We start from the raw sequence: 14,562 nt of genomic DNA, 5'->3' as shown, positions 1-14,562 counted from the left end.
GACTCAGTATCTCTCAATAACAAGGCTAATCTGGTTTGCCTATTAGTGACTTTTACACTTTGTACAGTTTTATGCTTGAACACGGGGCTGCAAAGAAACCTGGCCTGAGCTTAAATGTTTACAGCCTACATTTACTACAAATAAAAACTTCCCCCTAATGTCCCCAGATAATGAGACAATAGAGGAGAAGCAGTCAAAGGCTAGAAGGTTTCATGAATTACAAGGCAGAATATCTGGAGCCAGACCAAATATTTTCAACCTCATACAACAGAGGATGCCAAAACTGTCTGGCATCCTAGGGAACCATACGTGACAGTTTCCCCCAAATACTCGATTTAGTCCAACTGTTGGCTTAGTTACTTGTTGATGGTATGTTTCTATTTAAAACCATGGATGGATTTCACACAACACCATTGAATTTCCAATTTATTTTTTAACTACCATAAAAATTTTGTGTCCTTCAAAATCTGTTTAAAAAAAAAGCAAGCTCTACTGCTTGTTATGATTGAACATTAATTTCTTTGTCAGCTTTTCTCTCCTGTAGATTTTATACACTGTAGAAGCCTTGTTGATATACTTCAGGAAAAAAAATATGTGTGTGTGTGTGACTATATATGTAGTGACAATGACCACAGCTCATGCAATCTACAGCTTAAGTGATCTGCTCTGAGTGAGCATATGGCCGAGAATGGCACAGGGCCTTTTTAAAAGCTTGCTTTTTCCTACCTCACAGAAGTGCTATTTTCCATTTATTTTAGGCAGAATGTTGCCAATTTGAAGAGTATATGCCTGAAAACTCCAAAAAGCACTTTTTCTCTCTTCACAATTATTTTGCAAATTCTTAATTAAATTTCTGTGCTTAAAACATTTGAAAGGTGACTTAATAAATTTCTCCATTATAATGCAAGCATTAAATAATGGTGGTTTTAATTTGCATTATAGTTTCAGAAATATTTTAAGCTAATAACTAAACATAACATGAGCAACAATGCTTTGCTGTAGCTGTCATGATCTACAGACATGCAAGTTCATTTCACCATACTCTTACATGAATATACCACCAAAATACTCATTTCCCAACACCTGTGGCAATTAGTATGTGCTAAGAGTTCATTATTACTAAATGCACAGTAAGACAGATATAATCAATGACTGTAAAACAAATCTTTTGCTGTTCAGATTTAAATAATTGTCTTTAAGACATGCAGTATTAACACTGAACTTCAGACAAGTATGGTAGCTTAAAACTGATCACAAAAACCAACACAAACAAAAACCTCACAACCCACACCATTATTGATTGGTGAAATGACTTCACTCACAAGACAGGTCAGCACAAAGGAAGAAAAATTCCAACGACCATCTCCACAAGGAACAGAATTTGAGCTTAACTGAAATATACGTTAAATTGTAAAATACAAGCAAGCAAATTTTACAGTAAGCTTACTGTTTTTCCTTTACCCAGTAATTTAAACAGTTAGAAGAAAATCTATCATATAAGGTGATAATAATGTTAGTAAAAGTGCCTCAATTTTACTGAAGAAAACAATTCAGAAAATATAACCCCATGAGAAACAGTGTGTAACTGTGTGTCACTGTCTCACAGTATTACAGTGTGCCTTCAGATCACAGGATTTCAGATCAATGGGAACAGCATAAAAATATTAGTTTGCTTACAATCTATGTCTCATTAAAGCACAGTGGAAGAAAGAAGAAATATGATCTAGTAGAGTTTAAAAAGTGTAAAAAAACTGAGGGCAAGAGAAACAAAGATCAACTTCATCTGAAAATGAAACTCTTTTAGTTCTATGATAAGCTGCAAAGAAAGAATCTTGAGAGATGGAAAAATTCACTATATTTTAACTCTGCAGATTTGAACTGACATGCACCAGAAACAGAAAAGATAGAAAATACATTTTCTGCAGGTTTACATTGTAAATAAAAGAGAAGATGCCAGGAGTCATTAACGTGCTTGTGAAGAATTAATATTTAATTATCACTATTCTGAAAGGGAAAAAGGAAAACTTTTATTCATTTTAGTTTGGTTTATTTCCAAAAAAATGAGGATTGAATAAATTTTCCTGTGGACACAGATTAATGCTGATGTTACTATGAAATACACAAGTAAATTAGTATTTTGTGACAGAAGTCATAAAAAGTTATAAACAATAATGAAAACAACAGTAAATGGAAGTTTCATACATATTTCATACAATTTTTATAAGTTAAAGCCTCTACCCAGCTCAGGAAATGTTGACAGGTATATTAAAGAAACAACTTTTAGTATTCTAGTCATAGATAGATACACATTTCCAGCTCCTATATTTGAAAACCCTACCACGTTTATGAATACCTGTTTTGAATTACATTGTTTTACAACTAAATACTATTTTAGACAACCTAAGAGCAAAAAGACTGTCCTTCAAAAAGGCTTTGCAATTTAGAACCTTTGTAAGTCAAAATAAAAATCATTAGTTGCAATTAGACTATCATTACTCATGTTTCTTAAAGCATAATTATAATTTGTTATTGCATTCATAAGAATAAAAGCAAACCTTTTCCCAGAATTTTTGTTTACTATTTATTGAACAGGAGGAAAACTCTGTGCTAAAAGAGATCAGAACAGATGTTTTGTTAAGTGTGGTTATTTTTTCATCTTCTTTTAATCTTCTTGAATGACATTTTATTCAGCCACACTATTTTTCCACTACACACCCACTTCTTCCTACCGCTACTTCCCACCATCAATAAAAAGCACTTGAAACTTCTGCAGCAATTCTGGAAATCGACTTCTATTCAAGTTTTATGACCTGAACAAACTCCCTAGAAAAGAACTGTTATAACTAGCTACAGTATATCAGTAATCATCTGTACCTTATTTATTTGAGGTACTCAACTCATAATACCAACTTAAGAGGTTTGTATTAAAGATGGGAAGGATACATAAGTGAAATACTTAATTCAAAACCTTCTCACCTGTTCTTAGAAGAGGTATTGCATTTTCCAAGACGGAAACACAGAACTGAGGAAGGCTAAGCTGCTTCATCTGTAATTCCAAAGTGTCCTCATTTTCAATATCTGGTAGGTCAGCATGTCCTACATCAAGTGGGGAATGCAGAGAGATTCTGGAGTTTGCATTTGCTTGGGTACTGTTTCCACTTAAAACAACAAACAAACAAAATAAACAAAAAAAGAGACATAGTTAACTCTTGCAAAGAGAAAACCCATATATGTAGACATGTTAAAAATAGAATCAAGGATTTTAACGTCCTCCTTCCTTAGTGCATATCCTTCCTTCCATCCCAATCTTTCTCTGAAATCTGCCAGTGTTGCAGGAAGAGGGGGATTTTGTTTGGTTGTTTTATTTAAATATGAGAACTGGTAGCATCACAAGCGAATGCCCCCCGTTTTGGCAGTCATCTTCAACTGCACTTAGAAACATGTACTGGAAGAAATACACATGCAATGAATATGATATTGCAAGAGAAAAATCAGTTGATTTGAAATGTTATTTCTGATGAACAAAGTCTATCAGTTGCTTGAAGCAAGGCCACTTACTAAATCAAATTTCAGCCTGAACTATACATTAAAGCCATTCTATGCAGCTAGGCACAAGAATCCGTAGAAGGAAAATTAAGTAAGTGTGCCCTATGTTTAAGCCTGTAGGACTTCTTTGTCCACTGTAAAACAGAAAATATTCCCTTGTCCAAGAAAGCCTTAAGTGCAACCAAGTATATATTACAAAACATACATATATTTATTATATTATATAATTATTTAAAATTGAGATATATATATTTCATAATTGTCTTATTTTCCAACTGCTTTCAGAAAGAATCTAATTCTATTGACAGCATTATCATTAATACAACTCAGAATGAATGTTTTTAAATGTTTTTTCTTATCATAAACAACAGTTAGCAATCTTAAATTGCTTTAGAAACCTGTATGACTTTTATAGTTGGGGTTTTTTTTTTCTTTGGTTGCTTTTTTTATTATTAAACAAGCTGAAGAAACTGAATTGTGGCATGACTGTGTTACTTTATATTGCCTAACTAAATGTAAAAGGTGTCTAAAGAATAGCAATTAAAATCAGTTGGCTTTTAAATTCTTAAGAGGTTGATAGAAGACTATAAGCAAAATAGAAGAGTTCACCAATATGTAGTGGCTCTGATTGCACTTACCAGAGGGTAAGAAAGGAGAAGTGTCAATCATAAAAACAATTCAGAAGAGGAAAGGTTAAGTTTCCAGGCAGAATTTGAAACAGACAAACAGATAGATTGAAGAGTCTCAAGATTTAAGAACAAGGAAAAAGAGTTACATATAGAATGGCAATAAACAACTAATTTATATTACAATTATGTTGAAAAAGACAAGATTCACTATAAGCAGCTCTTCCATATCAAAATCAGCAATGTCAGAGCAACACTATAGTCATTTCCCTCCATCATATTTTCTATTCTACATCATGTTTTTCTTTATGCTGTCTCTGGGCTAAATTATATCTTTGTAAGAAATGGGGTTCATGGGCAGTGAGCAGCTCTACTGCAGCACACAGGATGCAATAAGATAAAAGGGTACCATCACAAACAGCTAATAATGTGGCCTTATACTTTCAATAAATTACCACTCCCTGGTTTGTAGATGTCTCATCACAGCCTTAACTGGTGCTTACTCTTATGTAGATTTCCTTACTACACTGATAGCCAAGCCATCCCTTACTCGTGCACAATATACACCAGCTACTATTAAACTGTTAACTGTTCAACTACAGAAAATGGTCAGGTCCTAGAATGCATAAAGCCTGGAGTTCATTTACAGTGCCACATTAGATACATAATAAAAAAATTAACATATTAGACTTAAGATGAGTATAAATAACTTTTTAATATAATGACTCTCAAGATGCAGTCACAATTAACTACGTGAGCTATTCTCATCTGTAATATCGCAGTCCATTTGAATACCTAGGAGTTACTCAATCGCTAAGCCAATATATCAGAGACTCAAAAGAACTACCAACAAGCACACAGTACAGATACACAAGAACTTTTAAATTCCCACATATTAAAAGGCATTGGGTCTTGAACAGCAGCTTTAAGTCTGTTGTGTCAAGATGACTAACAAAATCACACACGAACAACACCCTCAACATTTTGAGGGTATACAGACAATTCATAATTTCATATTGAGGTTAAATTTTTAGATGATATACAACTGAAATTTGTTGTCAGATTTGACAACAAAGTTTAAAGACTTTAATGGAAATCTTTATACAGCATAGCATTTTTGACAATACTGTACACTTATCTATGGGATGGCCATTCAACTTATAAGACCTTATGGGGTCATCTGCTGAAGAAAAACAAAAATCCCTGACTTTACAGCAATAGTCTGAATAAATGTTTTTCTGCGTCTTACAAATACATGCACAAGCAGTAACAATTGATACTAAGAGATTTCATTAAAAATGTTGATTGGGTACAGAATGTGGCAGGTAAAACTGACCTTATGTATTCTGAACACTGCTTACAGAACTAACTGTTTGATTCATAAACATGGTTTGAATTTTCACAGGTTAACAAAACTCTCACATCATCCCACACACTGCCAAGGAGCTGATGATATAATCCTATTATTTATAATTTTTTAATTGAAGTGTAAGTTATTTCCTATTTTATTCACCTGGAAGATGCTGCATCCCAATCTTGACCATCTCCTCTAGGACGCTGAACTGTCCGTCCAATCACAGATGGCCGAGGGCTACTACTTCCAGGTGATGGATTCTGAGAACGAGGAGGACCTCTTGCTTCTTGACAGTAAGATATAGATGAGTTCTGGGAAGCTGTGCCTTTATGTAACACAAATCATATATTTTTCCATTAGTGGAATCCATTGTTCTGAAAGATACTACATAGTGAAGTAATGGTAAAAGTAACTAAGGTAGGATATGGAAAACACCAACCAAATATTGGCAAGCTAGGACAACCTATCACTGGCAAGTAGCAGAGTTTGGAAACTCAGTTCCAAGGCAAAACCACTGAAAATTACACCTGAATCATAAATCTTGAGTTTTAAAAATACAAACATAGTGTCTGACTAAGGCTATTGGATTTTTGATGTTATAACAGAATTAGCAAAGAAACAGCTAATATCATTTATTAAGACACCAAATATAGTGGCAATCTTATGAAGAAAACTAGACTACCAATTTCCAGAAACAAAGTTGATTAAGTTCAGCTGACAAAGTGGAAACAGGAAGATCATTATAACTAATCGACACTATTAAATCTACAAAATTTAAGCATTAAGAACATTGTGAAATAGCCCTAATGACTGTAAAATCCAAAACAATGATTAAACTATTTTCAGCCATCAGAATAAAAAAAGAAAATTAACATAGCTCAAAATTAATAACTAAATTCTTAAGCACTAATAGCTTGAAAACTTCTCTGAAACTCTGCCCACTTTTATTTTACAGATTTCATTTAGTTTTAGTTAAAAATCCCTCTCCTGCTGACATACAAACAGTTGGATACTGGGAAAAGTTGATGAATGGAGAATCACAGGAAACTGTAAAAATGAATAAGTATTTTAAAATAATGCAAGTACTCCAGAAATATTTACTAACATGAATAGTACTGAACACTATCATTTAGCAAAACAGTTTCACAAGATTACATTTGCTATAAAGCTGTGGGTTGACTTTTTTTTTTAAAATCATTTTAGACAATCTTACCTGTAGTAAAAACACAACAGTATTTCAAATATTTAAAGATACCTACCTTGCTCTGTGGAAGAAAAACTTGGATCTCTGTGAAAGTTAAGTCTGCTTCTCAAGAAGATGCACAACTGTTGCAGGCACGACACAGCCTGCAAAGCTAACTGATGCCTTCCATCTCCTCCAAAAGCCAGGTTTAGCAGAGACAAAAGGCTCTGCAAATACAAAACCATCAACACTGGTAGCTGAACATTAATGCATCTTCATGAACAACCATGCCAGCAAGAGTCTTGTACTAAATATAGTTCACAGATGTTTCTCAGTGTTTAAAAATCACAGCAAAGAATAAACAGGCTTAACTACTGTTTTCTTACTGAATGAAAACTATCAGTCCTAAGGAAAAAGCTGAGTTCCACATTATATTTCCAATAAAGTCACTACTTCAATTATGGAGCCCATTAGAGGGTGTGCATATGACAGTGACACAATTCTATCTTATCCAGAAGAAACAAAGTATTACTTCACAACACAGTTCATTACTGATTAGCAATATACGTTATTACAACCAAATAACTTACTAAAACAAATATATAGCTAGTGTCCCCTTTTCTATGCACCTAGAGTTTACATAAAGGAACTTCTGTTTAGCTATTTTGTTTAGAAACAAATTGTATCATATACATAAATTCTTACTTGGCACAACTTATACCATAGCACAATAAAAACCTTAAACTTTATGTGAATTCTTGCCTGTACAATCTTTGGCCTTTGAAGGAAGATCTCAGCAGGGAAATCTTGCATAATCACATCCTGAAGAAGCTCACACGTACTCCAAATTAAACTTTGGTTGTTACTTCTCAAAGAGCTAAAAATGCAGTTCATATTTAAATATGTATTAAAACCAAAAAAACCCAACCAGTAATCATTAGCTTGAACAAGTCTTCACAAGAAAGTTATAATCATAACACTGAAGAATCTAAAGAAAGAAATGCTGTAATTCTATTGTCATACCATTTTTAAACTTGAATTATTCCTTAGCTATGATAATTCTGTATACAATAAAGAACAAAATCAATTCCAGCTGTTATTAAACCACATGTAAAATTAAGTTCCCAGAAGAGAAATAACTTTATTGATTCTGAATTTTAAATTAAGATGAGAAAGACTGGAAATTCCCTGTGAAGCTAGTGATTATCTCAGTGGTATACAGCAAGTACTCTAACCCTTACCAATAAGAAAGTTTTTTTCATTGCCAAGGTTCATGTATAACTTAAAAGCACTTGAATTACATACGTGGGAAGTTACATAAAGGAAGAAATTTATTAGCTATTCTCTAACATTTATATTAGTAAATAATAAGAATCTTTTGGGTATTGTAATTCACCTTTCTTTTTTCTATTTTGTTGTTTCAGAAACCACTGTTTCTGAAACCACTGTGAAAAAAAAAAAAATCAAATGCATCAAGTTTTAAGGATGTGTGTTCTTTTTCTAGACTCAGGCATAAAGGAAATTAAATATTAAAGAGGTTTTCCAGCTTCAGAGATCTTTCAAAAGAAAAAAAAAAAAAGGCAAAAAAAAAAACCCTATTACAAGAACCTTACAGTTAGTACAGACTTGTTAAATAGTCCAGTCCATGATACTGCATTGCTGGCTATGCAAGAAATCTATCACAGCTCTGTGTGAACTCATAAGGAATCCCAACTACAGAACTTTTCCTTGGGCCACTTCAAACACTGTTTTTCTAAATGAAAGTTAAAAACAAAAAAAATCACTGTAGAAAGATGATCTGAATGACTTAATGCCTGGATAAGGCATTATACCTACACTTATTGGACTAAACCTAGTTAAGCTACTACTGAAAGTATGGATTTCTCTGCCAAGTGTCCATGGGGGTAAAGTAAATAATGATTTTATTCCAGCTTGTTCTAAAATTAACTGAATGAAATCTTTCGTCAATTTGACAAATTCAGAAGACAGACTGAAGGGTCATGAACAAAAAAATGTACTCTGAATTAAAACAAAGAATGGAAAGCAATGTTAACAGAATACCTGTCCTATTATAATTTATTGTTTATCAGCTCTGCTCAACTTCAGTGCAGCTTTTATGATCATTTATCAAAAATTAACTCATTAGGTTACTTACAGGAACAGTCTAATGATGCAGAAGGAAAGAAATTTAGAACTACTCTTACCCAAGAAAAATAAAAACTAAAAGCAAACTGTAATATTTCTATTACTGTACCTTTCATTTGATGAAAGAACATGTCTATCTGTTGAAGTCAGACTTAGCCAAGGAAATGTGGAAAATTTCAAGCATTTCACTGAAAAAAAGAATGGATATTTTTGAGTATACTTTATAGAAGTATTACACTGTATATTTCCATGGCAAAGTCAAAAACTTATGAACTATACACTATCTGAAATAGAAATACCTTTTACTAAATATAGACTTGCACAAATTCAAGTGCTCCTAATGAGTTTTCAGCAATACCAAAAAAATACTAAGGTCATCTCAAATCAGAATGAAATAAGTTTATTGCAGTAATTTTTAGCAAATCGAAAACACAGCATTAGTGGAAGAGTACTCAATCCCCCACATCATGATTTCAATAAAATTATGATTTTCTTCTGCTACAAGTATTCTTTAGTAATCTTTCTAGACTACAAACACAGACCATATATATTTTGGAAAGTCTTTGCTTGTACCAATATAACTATTGTACAATTCTAAAGATAGCTGATACGCTGCTAAAAAAGTAATTGGGTGATTTACATACATTAACTCCAAAGTCATATTTTAAAATCTAGTTCTCAGCACTGTATTGTATGTTAAATATGATACTCTCATGTGAACTGCTACTAGTATATTGGTACAGGCAAAGCCTTTCCAAAATATTGGTCTGTGTTTTTCAGTGAAACATTTCATATCGTTTTACTGACAATAAATAAAAACATAACACCAGTTTTCATTTAGATACAAGGCAAAGGTTTCTAAAGCACCTAATCTAGTTTTCTGAAAAGTAGAAAGGTACTTCAGACTTTAAGTTCTGTTGAAATAAAAAGGTACTTAAACAGCCACTTTTGATTATGGAACACAGATCTTCTGAAAAGCATTAGCAATTTAAATAATTTTTAAAATTACAGTATCTTTTATTTTATATTACTTATTTTATATTACTTTACATATTCCAAATAGTTATAGTAACTATTTACTAGAAAAGAGAAAGATCTATTAAGATGAATGTCATTTTTATAAGCGTTATAATTGTATTTTTTTCTGTGATACTAGATTTCACAAAATAATAACAGGAAAAAGAATAGCCAATAATAATATTTGTAATGGAATTCAATTTAAATTACAACTCTAAGCACTTTCTGTAATTAACATATTCTTATCTTATAACTACACATACCAACTGTTCTTTTGGGAGGTATTTCTAACTGCGGCAGATGACTTCTACCTTGACAAAAATATCCAGTGAATAATTCCTCTTGAGGTAGAACTAAAACAAATAAAGGATGAGTTTAAAAAATGTACGCTAAAAGAAAAAAAAAAAAAAAAACAACCAAAAGCAAAACTCAGTTTATCTTCATGCTTTTCCTGAACTGCCTCCCTTTGGCACTTGAGTTTTAACCTATTAAGGAAACTGATTTAAAATAGTCTCAGACAATCAGGAAAGTGGAGTAAAAGCAGTGTGTCAATGTCTATTTTTCACAATCATATTCTGCAACTGTAAAATTTTTTTCAATTTTCTTACACTACCTCGCATACCATACAAGCAATACTAAAAACAATTATACAAAATGTATTGCCTGATGGAGAACTGGCAGCCAAAAAAATGTTTTCCTCTAATCTACCTACGTAGTAATAAAATTAACTTTTTAAATTAACTATTTAAAACCTTTTTCTACCAAAACTGCTGTCTTTTCAGGTCAGCTGAAAAGTTGTCCCCCCTGTATATAATATGTATATTATTAAATACATGCAATTAATACACAAACTGTATAACAAAATATACACAAGGTATGTAACATTAAAAGCAATCTGTCCAGAACACAATATTTGGTTCAAAGGATCAAACTAGATAATGCCCAGATTATTAGTTTAAAATTTTTCCCAGTAACTGAAGTTGAAATAGAAAGAAAAATACAACACTCCTGTTACTAAGCATTAAATTATTTAATCCACACACGTATACAATTTACAGCATAAGTAGGAATTACGTATAATTCTTCAATTGGATAGTTTCAAAAAGGTATAGTTTAAGAATGCATATGTAAGAGGTTATTATATTATTCCCCACACAGTGGCAATCTTAAGTAAAAATCTAGCTAAAGCTTTATGTGGGGGCGGGGGAGGGGGGATGAATCAACAGCCACCATATAGTTCTAGCAAACTAAAACTCCAAGCATTAGACAGGCTGCAGAAACTACAGGAAAATTACTTGTATCTCTGAGATTGCACAGTATGAGTGACAGAGCTGTGGCCATTACTACACCACACAGTGTAGCAGCAGTGTCTTTCCCACAAGAACCAGGAGCATGAAGTAAGGACCTCCACGGTACGCAATTTTCACCTCTATACTTTGTGCTAAATTTTTTAAGGCAGAAGAGGAGAACCACATGGGTTTGCTTCTTGACTACGTCTAAGAGGCACTGTAAATCATTGTAACAGACAGATAATAAGCTGGATAACAGAAGCAAGTACTAGCACTTCACACATACGTGAAGCACTTCACACATAATATGAAATTTTAAACATAGTTTACATTATTTTCCTATAACAAATACCAAAAACTAACCAGATAGTGCATAAAACACTAACATAGTTTTAAAAAAACATTCTACTAGGATCACTTTCTGGTTTTTGCCTTTTTTTTTTTTTTTTTTTTTAAGATTTGAATTGCTCTCGAAGTTAAAGCCTACTACGCAAAGAAAAGTAGCAAAGCATACTGGCTTAATTACAGATTTGTTCAAAGTTGCTACACTTGCTGCCATAAAGCAGTCTTGGAAGTTCATGTCCTGAGTCCTGCCCTTTACTACATTATAGCAAACAGATACTACATACTGAAGAAATGGAGAGATTTCTTCAGTATGTAATAATGTAACGTAATGTAATAATGTAATTTCTTCAGTATGTAATCTGACCAGCGACGGTCAGATTACAAAGAACGGGATTGTTCTGGTGCAGAGAATTCCGTTACAGGAATGGTAGTATCTGATTTAACTAAGATCACACTTTCTCTGGCAGAATCTGCTTACCATACACTTCACTGATCTCTCAGGAATAATTCGCCTACCGTGCCTGAAAACCTCAACTTTTCATAGCCTAGAAGCTTTTAATTTACTTTATTTTCATTTTAAATAAATCACACTTCAAAATATGTAATTTACCTGGTTCATCTACTGAAGGCTGAGACAGAGTTTGGTAACATACTGATACAGAACTAGAAGGAAGTCCAGAAGGAAGGAAGAACAGTCCATCCACAATCCCATCAATTATAGCCTGCAAGTTTGGATCCACATCGGGGCGAAGCTGAGAGAAGAATTCCACTGCACCAATTCCAATCATTTTCTGGGCAGCAGGTGGATGCTACATTAGGACAAATAACTGACAAAGTTAGCCTGAAGAGTCTCAAGGTCACTTAACTTTGAAGGAGGAGGAGGAAAGGAAAGAATCATAATCAAAACTTAAGTTAGATTTCGCCTTTGTTTAGACCATCCATCAGTTTCAAGGATGAGGTGGTTTTTTTTCCTCTGCATAGCTGTCATTTAGTGATTAAAACATAAGAATGTATTATGAGATCTCTGAAATTTCTGCAACGTTTTCTCAACTTTTTTAAAATAAGTTGCACCATTGTTCAAATCTTCACTTTTCAGGAACAGCGCAAGTGCTTAGCTGCAAATCATGTCCCAAAGAAGAAATCAAACACTAAATGAGAAACTGAAGCAGCAAAGGAATGAAAGGAGAAACGCAGAAGATAATTATTTTTCTCTGCTATCCCTATGACCAATTGCAAGTCACTCAAAATGTTTTCATTTCTGTCCACACACACATGACTTTATTATTTATGTCTTTGTAAAACACTCTAAAATCTCATTACATGGAGCTACGAAACCAAATAATATCCAATTTTATTTAGCTTTAGCATTCTAAAGACATATAGTTTATATATAAATAAATGTTAGTATGTCATACCTTGATCAAATTGTTCACAAAATTTAGTACTTCCTCTTTCATTGGTATGACTGGAAAATTGAACCACTCCAAAAGATTAAGGAAAAGCACTTTTTCATGGACCAGATCAGCATACGAAATCAAATTATGATCTAATTTAAACAGAATAGTCTTCAGAGATCGTTCTCTTATCTCTGCCAGTTCGTGACCTGCCCAAAAAAAAGGGATTAAAAAAACCCATAAAATCATCTGACATAACTGAATTCTTATTTGGACAACCAGAATGCTGTCAAAGATCTGTCAAAAAAGCTAGCTTTTATGCTGTCAGTGTTATGCTTACCAGAAAGACAAATATTGCACTCACCAGCAGTAAGCTAATCAAGTCCGTTTGCATGGTTGTAAAAGCGTGAAATATTAAAAAATACACTGATATAATCTGGTGCCAAATGTAAAACATGAGGACGACCTTCTTCTTGAAGCATACAACTGAATTCTGAAGACCTCTACCACAATATATTGTGGATACCGAAAGCTGCCTCAGCCTCGCAAATCGGACAAAAATCCACCCAAGCCCATTGAATCGAAAGGCACCATATCTGAAGGGGAAAACCTTCGGCATTTCCTAGGGAAGCACCACCGTGTGCCACTGTCCCCTCCACGGCTGCAGCGGGGAGTCGAGTGGAAAAGCACAAGGCGGAAAACTGGCGAGGGACCCGGGGCGGCCGTGTGGAAGCGGAGGCCGGGCAGGGGCAGCCGCGCTCTGCGAGTACCGAGGAAGGAAGGAGCCCCCGCTCCCTCCCTCCGTCCCTCCCTACCAGGCCAGCTGCCGGGCTCCCACACGCAACCGGGCCCGTTTCGCAGGTGAAACCCCCGCAGCGCTGTACACGGGCGGGGGGCAGGCCCCTCGCCGCCCCCCTGCACACAGCCCCGCAGAGGGGTCATGACAGCCGCGGCGCCCCTCGGCAGCCGGGCCCGGTACCCCGGGAGGGACACGGGAGCCGTTACCCAGCTTCCTGACGAGCGATGACAACTCCATCGCGCCCCTCTCCCCGCCAGCATTCAACCGCCGCGCCGGTTCCGCCGCCAGCCCGCCCCGCCTGGCCAACGGCGGCCGCGGTGCACCCTGGGAAACGTAGTCCGTTTCCCTTCCCCCCGTGGCCTGCCGCCTCCCCGACCGCCCTTTGCTGCGCGCGAAGCACTCTGGGAGCCTTAATCCCCCTGCGGAACTCCGGAGGCAGCACAAGCAACTACAACTCCCATGCAGCCCCGCGCCGAGCCTTCTCGCCCCGCCACGGGGGCCGACGGGCGGGGTAGGGCGGCTTTGCGGTGCCCGGCGGGGCTGGGCGGGTACTGGGGGACTTCAGCCGGGCATGGGCCGAGGTGACAGCGATGAGCTCGGCCAGTGCTGGCACGGATGCTCTTGTCGTCCTCTTCCCAGGGAATTGTGCACTGGAGCCGTTTCCTGGTGCGAGCACCGGGGGAGGCCCAGGGCCTGGTGCCGCCCAGGGGTCCTCTCCTCAGCGGTGGCGCGCCCTGCCTTCCCCAAGGGAGGCCGCACCGCCTGGGAGGCCGTGCCGCCGGCAAGGGTTTTGTGGGATCGTGACGTGAAGAAGCGCTGTGGGGTTTAGTCAGGTTTTCTTGGCAGAAATAGATATCCTCGGTA

At 35.8% G+C, this 14,562-nt stretch overlaps 1 protein-coding gene across 1 annotated transcript in view; it reads right to left on the bottom strand.

Annotated features, from left to right (window-relative positions):
- RTTN (rotatin) overlaps nucleotides 1-14,322 on the bottom strand; it is a 90,254-nt gene extending 75,932 nt beyond the window's left edge. The window contains exons 1-9 of the mRNA XM_075494294.1: nucleotides 13,905-14,322; nucleotides 12,921-13,108; nucleotides 12,116-12,314; nucleotides 10,135-10,224; nucleotides 8,964-9,042; nucleotides 7,472-7,586; nucleotides 6,786-6,936; nucleotides 5,686-5,851; nucleotides 2,977-3,158 (exon numbers count right to left, since the gene is read on the bottom strand). Of these exons, the coding sequence (XP_075350409.1) occupies nucleotides 2,977-3,158; nucleotides 5,686-5,851; nucleotides 6,786-6,936; nucleotides 7,472-7,586; nucleotides 8,964-9,042; nucleotides 10,135-10,224; nucleotides 12,116-12,314; nucleotides 12,921-13,108; nucleotides 13,905-13,935 (1,201 nt within the window). The 5' untranslated portion in view covers nucleotides 13,936-14,322. The remainder of the gene's footprint in view (nucleotides 1-2,976; nucleotides 3,159-5,685; nucleotides 5,852-6,785; nucleotides 6,937-7,471; nucleotides 7,587-8,963; nucleotides 9,043-10,134; nucleotides 10,225-12,115; nucleotides 12,315-12,920; nucleotides 13,109-13,904) is intronic.
- Nucleotides 14,323-14,562: the final 240 nt, after the last annotated feature.

The sequence above is a fragment of the Mycteria americana genome, chromosome 2 (assembly GCF_035582795.1).
Source record: "Mycteria americana isolate JAX WOST 10 ecotype Jacksonville Zoo and Gardens chromosome 2, USCA_MyAme_1.0, whole genome shotgun sequence".
Taxonomy (NCBI): Eukaryota; Metazoa; Chordata; class Aves; order Ciconiiformes; family Ciconiidae; genus Mycteria; species Mycteria americana.
Note: the sequence above shows the minus strand (reverse complement) of the source record. Positions and strands in the feature narration are given on the sequence as shown.